A 14,811-nucleotide genomic window follows, 5' to 3' on the forward strand; every position below is an offset into this window, starting at 1 on the left:
AAGACCAAAAACAGGATCGAGTCCCCCTTTTCTCCCTCTAATGGGATTCCGCCCGTCTCCATCAGCCTACAAGGGACGTAAAAGGGGTGAAAGTTGAATAATTGTGTAAAGTAACCTCCCCGCTCATTTATCGGAACGTTTTTACGGTGGGCGGTTTAGCTCGGTTGGTAGAGTGGCCGTGCCAGCAACTTGAGGGTTGCAGGTTCGATTCCCGCTTCTGCCATCCTAGTCGCTGCCGTTGTGTCCTTGGGCAAGACACTTTACCCACCTGCTCCCAGTGCCACCCACACTGGTTTGAATGTAACTTAGATATTGGGTTTCACTATGTAAAGCGCTTTGAGTCACTAGAGAAAAAGCGCTATATAAATATAATTCACTTCACTTCACTGCCGTTGTGTCTTTGGGCAAGACACTTTACCCCCCTTCTCCCAGTGCCACCCACACTGGTTTAAATGTAACTTAGATATTGGGTTTCACTATGTAAAGCGCTTTGAGTCACTAGAGAAAAAGCGCTATATAAATATAATTCACTTCACTAAAAAACTAGCAGCTATCCATCCATTTTCTACCGCTTATTCCCTTTTGGGGTGTCGGGGGGCGCTGGCGCCTATCTCAGCTACAATCGGGCGGAAGGCGGGGTACACCCTGGACAAGTCGCCACCTCATCGCAGGGCCAACACAGATAGACAGACAACATTCACACATTCACACACTAGGGCCAATTTAGTGTTGCCAACTAGCAGCTAATTCATCAGAATTCCACTGTAAATAAAATTCACAATAGTTTTTACAGCATTTTACAGTAAATGGGAAAACAGTACCACTGGTAACTGAGTTGCCAGTTTTTTAATCGTAAAACTGTGCTACCGTTTTTCCATTTCCAGTAATTTGCAGTAAAAAAAAAATTCGATTTTAAGTTAAAAAACTTGCAAGGTGATATCCTTTACACACTGATGTCGGTTTTTGCCGCCCGAGGGATCGAAGATTTGTAATATTATCGCTTACGTGCAGTGATTTCTCCAGATTCTCTGAACCTTTTGATGATATTACGAACCGTAGATGTTGAAATCCCTACATTCCTTGCAATAGCTCGTTGACAAATGTTGTTCTTAAACTCTTCGACAATTTGCTCGCGCATTTGTTCACAAAGTGGCGACCCTCGCCCCTTCCTTGTTTGTGAATGACTGAGTATTTTCATGAAAGCTGCTTTTATACCCAATCATGGCACCCACCTGTTCCCAATCAGCCCTTTCACCTGTTGGATGTTCCAAATAAGTGTTTGATGAGCATTCCTCAACTTTCTCAGTCTTTTTTGCCACTTTTGCCAGCTTTTTTGAAACATGTTGCAGGCATCAAATTCCAAATGAGCTAAGATTTGCAATGCGGACCAAGCTCTGACACTGATCATACAGGGAGTGGACCGCCACAATCAGAAAGTCCGATACCCCATACTCTCTGAGTACTCCCCATAGGACTTAACAAGGGACACGGTCCAATGCCTTCCCCAAGTCCTGGTTGGGCAAACTCCCAGTCACCCTCAAGGACCCTGCCGAGAGTATAGAGCTAGTCCACAGTTCCACGACCAGGACGAAAACCACACTGTTGTTCCTGAATCCGAGGTTCGACAATCCGGCGTAGCCTCCTCTCCAGTACACCTGAATAAACCGAAAAGCTGAGGAGTTTGATCCCACGATAGTTAGAACCCACCCTCCGGTTCCCCTTCTTAAAGACAGGAACCACCATCCCGGTCTGCCAATCCAGAAGTACCGCTCCCAAATGTTGCAGAGGCTTAATGGCAAAGACTACTTCCTGACTAAGCAACACAGCTGAGCCTATACACAGAAAAAAATAAACATCTTTCTTTAACTGACGTTTCTCCACTTTAAGTGACCTTGGATAATTTTCTAACTTATGAACGCTACAATATTGGATACTCAAGTTAACGGCAAAGACTACTTCCTGACTAGGTAACACAGCGTAGCCTGTACACTACTGCCAATTGCTATATAATACCTGCAAATGAGACTTACAAATGTGTAAGTTACCCATGCCTCGGGCACTAATGCACCCCCATACCATCACAGATGCTGGCTTTTCAACTTTGCGTCGATAACAGTCTGGATGGTTCGCAATGTCGAATAATTCCCAAAAACAATTTGAAATGTGGACTTGTCGGACCACAGAACACTTTTCCACTTTGCATTAGTCCATCTTAGATGATCTAGGGTCAAGAGAAGCCGGCGGCGTTTCTGGATGTTGTTGATTTTTTTTTTTTTTCAAGATGGCGCTGCTGTAGTGGCTGCTGTAGGCAGGAGCTCTGTGCTCTTGTCTCATCCTTTTGTGTTTCCCTCTTGTTTTCATGTCTTATTATATTTTTTTGCCTTTTGGTCCGGGACCCTTTGGGACTGTGTGACAAGAGGTGTCACTTTCGTGACCTCTGTGGTGCTTTTTTTGTGGACTTCTGGATCTGCCTCCCGGGAGCCTTTTGGCCATGGAGACCAGCTGCTGGGTCTCTGCTACACCGGAGTCGGTTTGGAGGGACTGGAGGAGATGCGGATGAGGGGACAGGGCTGCAGAGCTAGCACTGAGAGCTGGGACGGAGAGGCTTCGCGGTGTCTTGGCTGGGTGAGCAGGTGTCGGACACCTCAGTCTCCTTGGACGTATCATCGCTCATCCATGCGGACTGGACACTGGCCGAGAGTGGAGTCGGCTGTCTTGGTTGCTTTGATGGGTCTGCTCCTGTCTCTGGCAATGCTGCCTCCACCCCAGCGGACGATGGTGTGGAACACCGCAGAGGCCACCACAGTGGATATGTTTCTTTTACTTTTTATTCATAGCTGTATGTAGAAGTGTCTGGTTGTATCTGCTGCTTTAATGTCTTTAATGTCCTCTGTGTTCTTTGATGTTTGATGTTTCCCTCTTACACACATGGAAGAGGGATGTGTACTATGGCTATGAGTTGTTTTTTTCCCTTGGCCTCAGTCTGCACCCCATCTCCAGGGCCCAGGCTAACACCGATTTTTTTTATTTTATTTTAATCTTCTATTCCCCCCCCTTGTATATATGTGTCTCATCTTTTTTTTGTAAGGGGCGCTGGAAGCCGGCAGACCCGTCAGCGATCCTGTTCTGTCTCCCTGTAATGTTTGTCTGATCTTGAAGGGGATTGTGCTGAAAATTGTAATTTTCCTGACGGAATAAATAAAGTACTATCTAATCCAATCTAATAAATGGCTTTCGCTTTGTGTAGTAGAGCTTTAACCTGCACTTACAGATGTAGCAACAAACTGTATTTAGTGACAGTGGTTTTCTGAAGTGTTCCTGAGCCCATGTGGTGATATCCTTTAGAGATTGATGTCGGTTTTTGATACAGTGCCATCTGAGGGATCGAAGGTCACGGTCATTCAATGTTGGTTTCCGGCCATGTGGAGTGATTTCCCCAGATTCTCTGAACTTTTTGATGATATTATGGACCGTAGATGTTGAAATCCCTCAATTTCTTGCAATTGCACTTTGAGAAACGTTGTTCTTAAACTGTTTGACTATTTGCTCACACAGTTGTGGACAAAGGGGTGTACCTCGCCCCATCCTTTCTTGTGAAAGACTGAGCATTTTTTGGCAAGCTGTTTTTATACCCAATCATGGCACCCACCTGTTCCCAATTAGCCTGCACACCTGTGGGATGTTCCAAATAAGTGTTTGATGAGCATTCCTCAACTTTATCAGTATTTATTGCCACCTTTCCCAACTTATTTGTCACGTTTTGCTGGCATCAAATTCTAAAGTTAATGATTATTTGCGAAAACAGTTTTTTTTTATCAGTTTGACCATCAAATATGTTGTCTTTGTAGCATATTCAACTGAATATGGGTTGAAAATGATTTGCAAATCATTGTATTCCGTTTATATTTACATCAAACACAATTTCCCAACTCATATGGAAACGGGGTTTGTATGAAAAAGTACCCCCAAGTCCAGGTCCTAATGTAGAAAAAAGCCACAGACTCAGTCAGACTTCAAGCTTGTTTTAATTTCAAACGTTAATATATTTGTCCTTTTCAGTGACAGCCAGCTATTTATCTCCAGCATGGACACAAAATAAATACTTTGCAATATACAATAATAAACCTCCAAATAAATATCTAATACCAAATTTGCGCTCGGACAAGTAGAAATTAGAAAATCAAGTTTTAATTTCTGTCACTGTACAGTTGTCCAAGCCCGATGGATAAGCGCCGGGAATTATTCAACGTACAAAAATAAAAGCTCTTTCTAAAGTAGTGAAGTGAATTATATTTATATAGCGCTTTTTCTCTAGTGACTCAAAGCGCTTTACATAGTGAAACCCAATATCTAAGTTACATTTAAACCAGTGTGGGTGGCGCTGGGAGCAGGTGGGTAAAGTGTCTTGCCCAAGGACACAACGGCAGGGACCAGGATGGCGGAAGCGGGAATCGAACCCGCAACCCTCAAGTTGCTGGCACGGCCGCTCTACCAACCGAGCTACACGGAGTTAAGTTATTGGACGTCAATGCAAATATAAACTACAACGGCACTCGGCAAAGTGCTGATGTCGGCACAATCCTAAATTGGATCGGCGCCAAGTTCTAGACCGTCGGAAGTACCGATCCTCCTGCGTCACTTTCTCAGGAGTTAGGCACTGAAAACTTTTAAGGAAATGTTAGCAAACGCAATACATTTAGGGACGGCCTGGCGCAGTGGGAGAGTGGCCGTGCGCAACCCGAGGGTCACTGGTTCAAATCCCACCTGGTACCAACCTTGTCACGTCCGTTGTGTTCTGAGCAAGACACTTCACCCTTGCTCCTGATGGGTGCTGGTTGGCGCCTTGCATGGCAGCTCCCTCCATCAGTGTGTGAATGTGTGTGTGAATGGGTAAATGTGGAAGTAGTGTCAAAGCGCTTTGAGTACCTTGAAGGTAGAAAAGCGCTATACAAGTACAACCCATTTATCATTTATTTATTATGTTTGTGTACTTGCTTTACTTTGTATGAAACCCTGATGACCTCGCACCTACCATGCCTTGCCACGCTGATTATTGATTTGACCAGGCCACGTAAAATCTTGTTTGTGTTTATGCCTCCGTGCAAGTTTTTGGTTTGTTTCGAACCATTGATAGTATCTTGTGTTTATGCCTCTGTGCAAGTTTTTGGTTTGTTTCGAACCATTGATAGTATCTTATGTTTATGCCTCCGTGCAAGTTTTTGGTTTGTTTCGAACCATTGATAGTATCTTGTGTTTATGCCTCTGTGCAAGTTTTTGGTTTGTTTCGAACCATTGATAGTATCTTGTGTTTATTTGTATATAGTCATGCCATTGTACTGTTTTGCTTGGAGTTTAGTATAGATTATTATCCGCCACTGAGCGTGCCCTTTGTTTTCCCTTTTTTGTATTATAGTGTATACATAAATTAATCATGTACTCACATTCACACCTGGCTCGTTCCAAATTCCCTCTGCGTGGTAGCAGGCTGAATAAGTGTACGTTATATGAGGCATAAATAACCAACGGAGAAGGTGCCTGGTATGTTTACCTAACATATTATGGTAAGAGTCATTCAAATAACTATAAAATATAGAACATGCTATATGTTTACCAAACAATCTGTCACTCCTAATCGATAAATCCCATGAAATCTTATACGTCCAGTCCAGGGGTGTCAAACTCATTTTAGACGGGGGGCCACATGGACAAATATCTTCTCCCAAGTGGGCCGAACTGGTAAAATCACGGCAAGATAACTTAAAAATAGGACAAGAACATTCTGAACATGTGCAAATCATCGGGTTTATTTTAGACTTACAAGTTGCGGCTAATAGTGTTCTATCTTTATTTGTCGTGTGTGGAAAAGTTGCACTCCCGGGTTTTTCGGATCACCAATAACCGACATGCCAGGTTCTTCCAGTTTTACGAGAATGTTCTATTTTGATGAATTGTCTTTGTGCTTTTTAGTAATTGTCTTTTCGTCAGTCTCGCGCGCTCTCGTGTTCCACCATCAGCCACCCCTCTCTCCTCCCCGGCTGCTGCCTTAACCTTCGTCTTGTGTTAGGGTCGGCATCGACCCGTTTTAGTTTTTAAATGCATAAAAACACCACATACATTTATTTTTTTTGCATCAAAGCTTTTTGACTTTGTCAGGAACCTCTTTGTCGACAAAATAAAACATTTTAATTTTTTTCACCAAATTATAAAATGCTCTGGTAGAAATTATGCCCTTGGTGTTGTTAGGGTCGGTTTCGACCCGGTTATAAAAATAAGATGATAAAGCAATGATAAGAGCCAAAACTGAACACACTGACAGCCAGCTCCTCTCCCAATCATGTGAGCTTTAGTGGATTCTCATTTTACCTTGTTATCCTGTACAAAAACAAACAAAAGTCTGGACACTCTGATTTTGTTTTTTTTTATTAGTTTTGGAACTAGTAATCTATTTCTCTTGGTTTCATTTGCTTGATTGGTTGTTTGTTTGATGTTGGATTTCTGTTGCTGCAAAAAATACTTTTTAACCTTTTTCTTGAAGTAAATATATATGGGTCGAAATTGACCCGTAACACCATAGATGTTACTATAGTTACAATTCTTCAAATGAAAAAATGAATAAAACACATTTATTTAAGAGATGTGTTCTACTACCCCTTAGTAATAGTTAGGTAACACAACAACCTTTTTTTTTATTTATATGATTCTCTTGAGGTTCGTTTTACCATTTTTAAAAATGGAAATCGAGGGGTATACTGACAAAAAAAAGGCCCAATGGCCCAAACCCAAAATATTAAAACCAATATTTTCAAGGATAAGGAAGCCTAACGAGGTAACCAAGAGACGAGAAACAAATTGGATGATAGATAATTGTTTTTAGTGTATTTTACAGCTGATTTAAGACATGGGTCAAAACCGACCCGTTAACATAAGAGATGGTAACAGAAAGTTAACACAAGAGGAAGGTTAAACAGAGCGACAGGTGATTAGATGAGCACGCCCAGGTGGGCCATCTACGCACCTGTCGCTGATCTGGAATTCGTTCCTGGCACACCCTTGCTTTGTTGCAGGACTGCAGGCCACGCCCCCCCTCCACATCGTTATTTATACTTTCTGAATAAATGATGTGATAATGTTCATCAGTCGACTAATTTTCAATCCATCAGGATAAAAAAAAATAACAAAATCAAATTACAGGATGTTATTTATATAGTTTGCTCATTTACCTCGACTGGTGCACTAACGTGTTTTTTTTTACTTATGTAGCATACCGGTAATCTAGATTAGAAAGACACAAAAAATTGCTATTGCGACATCTAGTGGAGACATCTAGAACAGCAGTTTTTTCATTCAAAAATTTCGGCTCATTTTTCTACTTCGCAAACTCATCCCGCGGGCCGGATAAAACCGTACGTTTGACACCCCTGGTCTAGTCTCTTACGTGAATGAGCTAAATAATATTATTTGATATTTTACGGTAACGTGTTAACAATTTCACACATAAATCGCTCCTATTTTGCAATAAATTGTCTTTGTGCTTTTTAGCAATTGTCTTTTCGTCAGTCTCGCGCTCGCTCGTGCTCCACCATCAACCACCCCTCCCTCCTTCCCGGCTGCTGCCTTTAACAGAGCGACAGGTGATTAGATAAGCACGCCTAAATGGGCCATGTACGCACCTGTCGCTGATCTCGAATTTGTTCCTGGCACACCCTGCTTTGTTGCAGGATTGCAGGCCACGCCCCCCCTCCACATCGTTATTTATACTTTCTGAATAAATTATGTGATAATGTTCATCAGTCAACTAATTTTCAATCTTATCAGGATTTAAAAAAAATAACAAAATCAAATTAGAGGATGTTATTTGTGTAGTTTGCTCATTTACCTCGACTGGTGCACTGTGTTTTTTTCTTTTTTACATATGTAGCATACCGGTAATCTAGATGAGAAAGATATGAATAATTACTATTGCGACATCTAGTGGACACATCTAGAACAGCAGTTTTTTCATTCAAAAATTTCGGCTCATTTTTATACTTCGCAAACTCATCCCGCGAGCCGAAAAAAACGTACGTTTGACACCCCTGGTCTAGTCTCTTACGTCAGGGGTCCCCAACCTTTTTGTATCCGCGGCCCGGGAGGGGGCATGGGGGGTGATGTGGGGGGGACGGAGTTTATTTATTTATTTATTTTTTGTCATAAAAAAGGGAAGTTTTTGTGGTTGGTGCACTAATTGTAAGTGTATATTGTAGTGTACATATTTTTATGTTGATTTAATAAAAATAAAAAAAAATTTTTTGATTTTATTTTATTTTTTATAAAAATGAATACAAAATACTCTGCGGCCCGGTACCAATCAGGCCATTTTTTATTCATTTTTATAAAAAAAAAAAAAAAAAAAAAAATTTTTTTATCAAATCAACATAAAAAACACAATATACACTTACAATTGTGAAGTGAAGTGAATTATATTTATATAGCGCTTTTCTCTAGTGACTCAAAGCCCTTTACATAGTGAAACCCAATATCTAAGTTACATTTTAAACCAGTGTGGGTGGCACTGGGAGCAGGTAGGTAAAGTGTATTGCCCAAGGACACAACGGCAGTGACTAGGATGGCGGAAGCGGGAATCGAACCTGCAACCCTCAAGTTGCTGGCACGGCCACTCTACCAACCGAGCTATACACAGTATTAGTGCACCAACCACAAAAACCTCCCTTTTTCATGACAAAAACGTCCCTTTTTCATGGTGGTTGGGGACCACTGTCTTACGTGACGTGAATTATATTTATATAGCGCTTTTCTCTAATGACTCAAAGCGCTTTACATAGTGAACACCCAATATCTAAGTTACATTTTAAACCAGTGTGGGTGGCACTGGGAGCAGGTGGGTAAAGTGTCTTGCCCAAGGACACAACGGCAGTGACTAGGATGGCGGAAGCGGGAATCGAACCTGCAACCCTCAAGTTGCTGGCACGGCCGCTCTACCAACCGAGCTATACACAGTATTAGTGCGCCAACCACAAAAACCTCCCTTTTTCATGGTGGTTGCGGACCACTGTCTTACGTGAATGAGCTAAATAATATTATTTGATATTTTATTGTAACGTGTTAACAATTTCACACATAAATCGCTCCTGAGTAGAAGTCGCACCCCCGGCCAAACTATGAAAAAAACTGCGACATATAGTCCGAAAAATATGGTACATTTAAGTTTGTGAATGGAGGCATTATCCCGTGGGAGTCTGTATACTTTTAGAAGAGTTGAGTGTTTTGGCGTTGCTTTCAAGTATGACTTTAGATCATCGGTGGAAGTAAACCGAGCCGACCGGGCCGCCGAGGCGTCTTCTACGTTGGTTTGCGCGCCGTCTCGCAGGGGAGGGCGTTCTCGCACCGGCAGCCGGGCCGGGTGGCTCGGTCGTAGCAGCCCTGGCAGACGGCGACGCATCCCCTGGCCGGGAGGTGGCAGAGGAGACACGGGAGCGCGGCGGCCATCAGCGCGACGGCGGCCCAGCGGACGCAGCAGCGGGACTGCGAGCAGGAGAAGGGCTTGTCCGCGCACGTGTCCTCGTCGTCGCTGGAGCAGTGGTAGAACAGACCCTTGAGGCAGCACACGCAGGTGCAAGACTCGGCCGCGTGCTGCGCCGAGCACACGCAGCGCCCGCCGCACATCCAGCAGGACGGCAGCGCCCGGGGCCGCCTGCACTCCGAGCAGCGGCACAGGCCGCAGCGGGCGCACTCCGAGTGTTTGTGCACGCCGCCCCTCGGATCCTCGTTCGCGTTCTTCCCGCTCCACGTCAGCGCCTCTGGCTTGGGCTGATTATTGATTATCTGTCGGGCCGCGCTGGTCTCGGTGGACCCCGGGTGGGTCTGATCATTACTGAGCCGCTTTCCGTGGGAGACGGGCGTGGTCACAGAGTCACCTTTTTGCCCGTGCTGGGCGGCGGGCCCTTCTGTGTACTCATTGCGGTTCCCAGTTATCCTCAACTGTTCCAATGCAAGCGTCGCTGGAGGAAACCAGGTACCCGCCGCGCCGTCGCCGGCTTGCAAAGGCCGCGGGCTCCCGTCGTCCCGCGTCGGCCGCCTGTGGGGTCGTCCTCCCCCGCCGTTGAAGCTTGGACTTCTGGGATCCATGGTGGGACTGAGGGGCCGCTGGAACCGGCATGGAACACATCTGAAAAACTGCAAGAGAGAGCTTATTACCCAGAAAGCAGTTCAAATGAAAATAAAACATCTGTACTGGCAGCAGTGGGTTTAGTTGGTTTCAGGAAGAGGCAACACGGCCGAAAATTAGGCTCTACGATAAATGGGTTGTACTTGTATAGCGCTTTTCTACCTTCAAGGTACTCAAAGCGCTTTGACACTATTTCCACATTCACCCATTCACACACACATTCACATACTGATGGAGGGAGCTGCCATGCAAGGCCCAAACCACGAACCATCAGGAGCAAGGGTGAAGTGTCTCGCTCGAGGACACAACAGGCGTGACGAGGTTGGCAGAAGGTGGGGATTGAACCAGGAACCCTCAGGTTGCTGGCACGGCCACTCTTCCAACCGCGCCACGCCGTCCCCATCATTAATGAAATCCAATTTCATTAATGATTTTTAGTTTTTTGTTGCAGACAAACTGAAATGAGATTTTCTTATTTAAAGCAGGTCCATTCCGTCATGCCTGTAAATCAGTTTTATGTTTGATCATGTTTATGTTTTGTTTTACCACTCTACCAACCGGTATATAGCTCGGTTGGTAGAGTGGCCGTGCCCAGCAACCTGAGGGTTGCAGGTTCAATTCCCGCTTCCGCCGTCCTAGTCACTGCCGTTGTGTCCTTGGGCAAGACACTTTACCCACCTGCTCCCAGTGCCACCCACACTGGTTTAAATGTAACTTAGATATTGTAAAGTGCTTTGAGTCACTTGAGAAAAGCGCTATATAAATATAATTCACCCCAAAAAATTCACTATGTTTTGTTTTGGGACTCTTGTTTCCCGTTTTGCACTTCCTGGTTTTGTTTGTTTCCATAGTTACTCATTAGTTGTCACGCCCCTGTCCTCAGCCTCACACCTGTTAGTGATCTTCATCAGTCATTATTTATACCATTCTGTTTCTGTCCTCGTCCTGGAAACTTTGCTCGTGTACTTGCTTTACTTACCGGACTTTCAATCAATCAATGTTTATTTATATAGCCCCAAATCACAAATGTCTCAAAGGACTGCACAAATCATTACGACTACAACATCCTCGGAAGAACCCACAAAAGGGCAAGGAAAACTCACACCCAGTGGGCAGGGAGAATTCACATCCAGTGGGACGCCAGTGACAATGCTGACTGAGAAACCTTGGAGAGGACCTCAGATGTGGGCAACCCCCCCCCCTCTAGGGGACCGAAAGCAATGGATGTCGAGCGGGTCTAACATGATACTGTGAAAGTTCAATCCATAGTGGCTCCAACACAGCCGCGAGAGTTCAGTTCAAAGCGGATCCAAGACAGCAGCGAGAGTCCCGTCCACAGGAGACCATCTCAAGCGGAGGCGGATCAGCAGCGTAGAGATGTCCCGGACCGATACAGGCGAGCGGTCCATCCTGGGTCCCGACGAGCGGTCCATACTGGGTCTCGACTCTGGACAGCCAGTACTTCATCCATGGTCATCGGACCGGACCCCCTCCACAAGGGAGGGGGGGACATAGGAGAAAGAAAAGAAGCGGCAGATCAACTGGTCTAAAAAGGAGGTCTATTTAAAGGCTAGAGTATACAGATGAGTTTTAAGGTGAGACTTAAATGCTTCTACTGAGGTAGCATCTCGAACTGTTACCGGGAGGGCATTCCAGAGTACTGGAGCCCGAACGGAAAACGCTCTATAGCCCGCAGACTTTTTTTGGGCTTTAGGAATCACTAATAAGCCGGAGTCTTTTGAACGCAGATTTCTTGCCGGGACATATGGTACAATAACAACACTCGATAAACGTTTGGGAACTGAGGAAACTAATTGTTGAAGCTTTGAAAGTGGAATTCTTTCCCATTTTTGTTTTATGTAGAGCTTCAGTCGTTCAACAGTCCGGAGTCTCCGCTGTCGTATTTTACGCTTCATAATGCGCCACACATTTTCGATTGGAGACAGGTCTGGACTGCAGGCGGGCCAGGAAAGTACCTGCACTCTTTTTTTACAAAGCCATGCTGTTGTAACACTTGTCTTGCTGAAATAAGCAGGGGCGTCCATGATAACGTTGCTTGGATGACAACATATGTTGCTCCAAAACCTGTATGGACCATTCAGCATTAATGGTGCCTTCACAGATGTGTAAGTTACCCATGCCTTGGGCACTAATACAGCCCCATACCATCACACATGCTGGCTTTTTTAACTTTGCGCCTATAACAATCCGAATGGTTATTTTCCTCTTTGTTCCGGAGGACACCACGTCCTCTGTTTCCAAATATAATTTGAAATGTGGACTCGTCAGACCACAGACCGCTTTTCTAGCTTTGCATCAGTCCGTCTTAGGTGAGCTCGGGCCCAGCCAAGCCGGCGACGTTTCAGGATATTGTTGATAAATGGGTTTGGCTTTGCATAGTAGAGTTTTAACTTGCACTTACAGATGTAGCGACCAACTGTAGTTACTGACAGTGGTTTTTTGAAGTGTTCCTGAACCCATGTGGTGATATCCTTTACACACTGATGTCAGTTTTTGATGCAGTACTGCCTGAGGGATAAAAAGTCCATAATATAATCGCTTACCTGCAGTAATTTCTCCAAATTCTCTGAAATTTTTGATGATTTTACGGACCGTAGATGTTAAAATCCCAAAATTCCTTGCGATAGCTCGTTGAGAAATGTTGTTCTAAAACTGTTCGACAAGTTGCTTACAAAGTGGTGACCCTCGCCCCATCCTTGTTTGTTAATTACTTAGCATTTCATGGAAGCTACCTTTATACCCAATCATGGCCCTCACCTGTTCCCAATTAGCCTGCACACCTGTGGGATGTTCCATATAAGTGTTTGATGAGCATTCCTCAGCTTTTTCAGTATTTATTGCCACCTTTCCCAACTTCTTTGTCCTGTGTTGCTGGCGTCAAATTCTAAAGTTAATGGTTATTTGCAAAAACATTTTTTGATCAGTTTGAACATCAAATATGTTGTTTTTGTAGCATATTCAACTGAATATGGGTTGAAAATGATTTGCAAATCATTGTATTCCGTTTATATTTACATCTAACACAATTTCCCAACTCATATGGAAACAGGGTTTGTAGCTGGTAAAGGCCAAATCTCGGAAAGGATACAGGATACACGTTTTTATGGAAGGGTAAACCTGCAGAGGAGCCTAGTCGTCACAATTTCGGATTTGCCATCTGCAACTCTCTCGTGAGTACACACAACCTGCCCCCTATGGACGTCGGCAAAATAATTACCACACTTTGCATCCCACCATCAGTGTCTGGGCCCCCCACTGTGGACTCAGATGTCCACTCTGCTGTGTACAAACTGCTTCTCAGGGGAGATTGTAATGCACGAGTAGGGAAAGACCATCAACTCTGGCATGGCATCCATCGGCAGCTTCAATGCCTCCGGCTTGATACTTCTTGCTTCATGTGCAGTACTGAATGTTTGCCAAACCAACACCATCCACAGGCTCCACATCTCTCAGTCCTCTTCCGGGCCGCCTGGCGCTTGAGGTGAAGCAAGGAATTTTCATCCGGTCCTGTCAGATGCCAAGCCATCTCCAAGGTTGAATTTGGATGGCCCCTCTAATTGATGTTGTAGTTGTTCTTTTTCAACACTGGGGCACGTGCCCCAGTGAAATCTGTCTGGCGACGCCACTGATGTAGACACATAGAATCTTCATACTGCTGTGATTATATGCATCAAGTGTTAATTCAAGGCTAAGGCAAAATATCAAGACATATATCGTGTATTGTGATATGGCTTAAAAATATCAAGATATTAAAAAAAGGCCATATCGCCCAGCCCTAGTTTAAAGTGATGAAACAAAAAGTAGTGGCTTATAGTTCGGAATTTACGGTACTAAAGTCATTGAATTCTTGCCCGGGAGCTGATGGGTTTGCATAATGCCTCGTCACTCTGCATATGTGCATGGCGTTCAAAATGTCATCCATGTTTTGCACCAAAGTGAAGCGGTCTACAGCAGTCCTTCCTCAATGTGCTAATTGGCTTTCCAAAGGCATCTTCGGTGGGCAGTGGAAGGCGGTTGAGGCCTCTTCCACGTGACAATGCAGGAGGGGCTTTTGCTTGCGTGATGAATGGCAACCTTTCGATTGCAATTTGTGGACCGTTGGATGTGTTAGACGTGTTGGCACGATTCCACACACAGGTCGGTTCACCTCACTATCTGGCAGTCTGTGGAATGATGACATCACCGTGTCATTTGCATCTTAAACAGCCATTTTGTGGATTAGGGGTTATGGATGTGACATTCGCAAATAAATTGAGTCTTTTGAACGGTTCTTTAAAGCGATGAGATCCGTTCATTTGGGTGGGGGTCATTTTATTACGCACAAATAAATTTAGCATCTGCAATTGTGCCACCCGACTGGCAAGTGGACAAAAAATGTGTATGAGTTAAAGCAAATTTATTAGAACTTAGATTAAATGTAAAAAAATATATATATATTTTTTTACAAGTAAAAAAAATAAATTGTTTAAATTATCACTTTTTAATTTTATATATTTATTTATGTAAAAAAAAAAATACAAAAAAAAAATATATATATATTTTTTTACTTTGTTACTTTTGAATTTTTTTTTCATTATGTAAAAAAATATATATTTTTATGTATTTATTACTTTTTCATTTCATAT

At 43.8% G+C, this 14,811-nt stretch overlaps 1 protein-coding gene across 1 annotated transcript in view; it reads right to left on the reverse strand.

Annotated features, from left to right (window-relative positions):
• Window positions 1-8,458: 8,458 nt before the first annotated feature.
• Window positions 8,459-14,811, reverse strand: part of spry2 (sprouty RTK signaling antagonist 2) — a 10,800-nt gene continuing 4,447 nt past the window's right edge. Inside the window, exon 2 of the mRNA XM_061889141.1 lies at window positions 8,459-10,173. Within this exon, the coding sequence (XP_061745125.1) occupies window positions 9,340-10,125 (786 nt within the window). The 5' untranslated portion in view covers window positions 10,126-10,173 and the 3' untranslated portion in view covers window positions 8,459-9,339. The remainder of the gene's footprint in view (window positions 10,174-14,811) is intronic.

This window comes from Nerophis ophidion, linkage group LG27, assembly GCF_033978795.1.
Source record: "Nerophis ophidion isolate RoL-2023_Sa linkage group LG27, RoL_Noph_v1.0, whole genome shotgun sequence".
Taxonomy (NCBI): domain Eukaryota; kingdom Metazoa; phylum Chordata; class Actinopteri; order Syngnathiformes; family Syngnathidae; genus Nerophis; species Nerophis ophidion.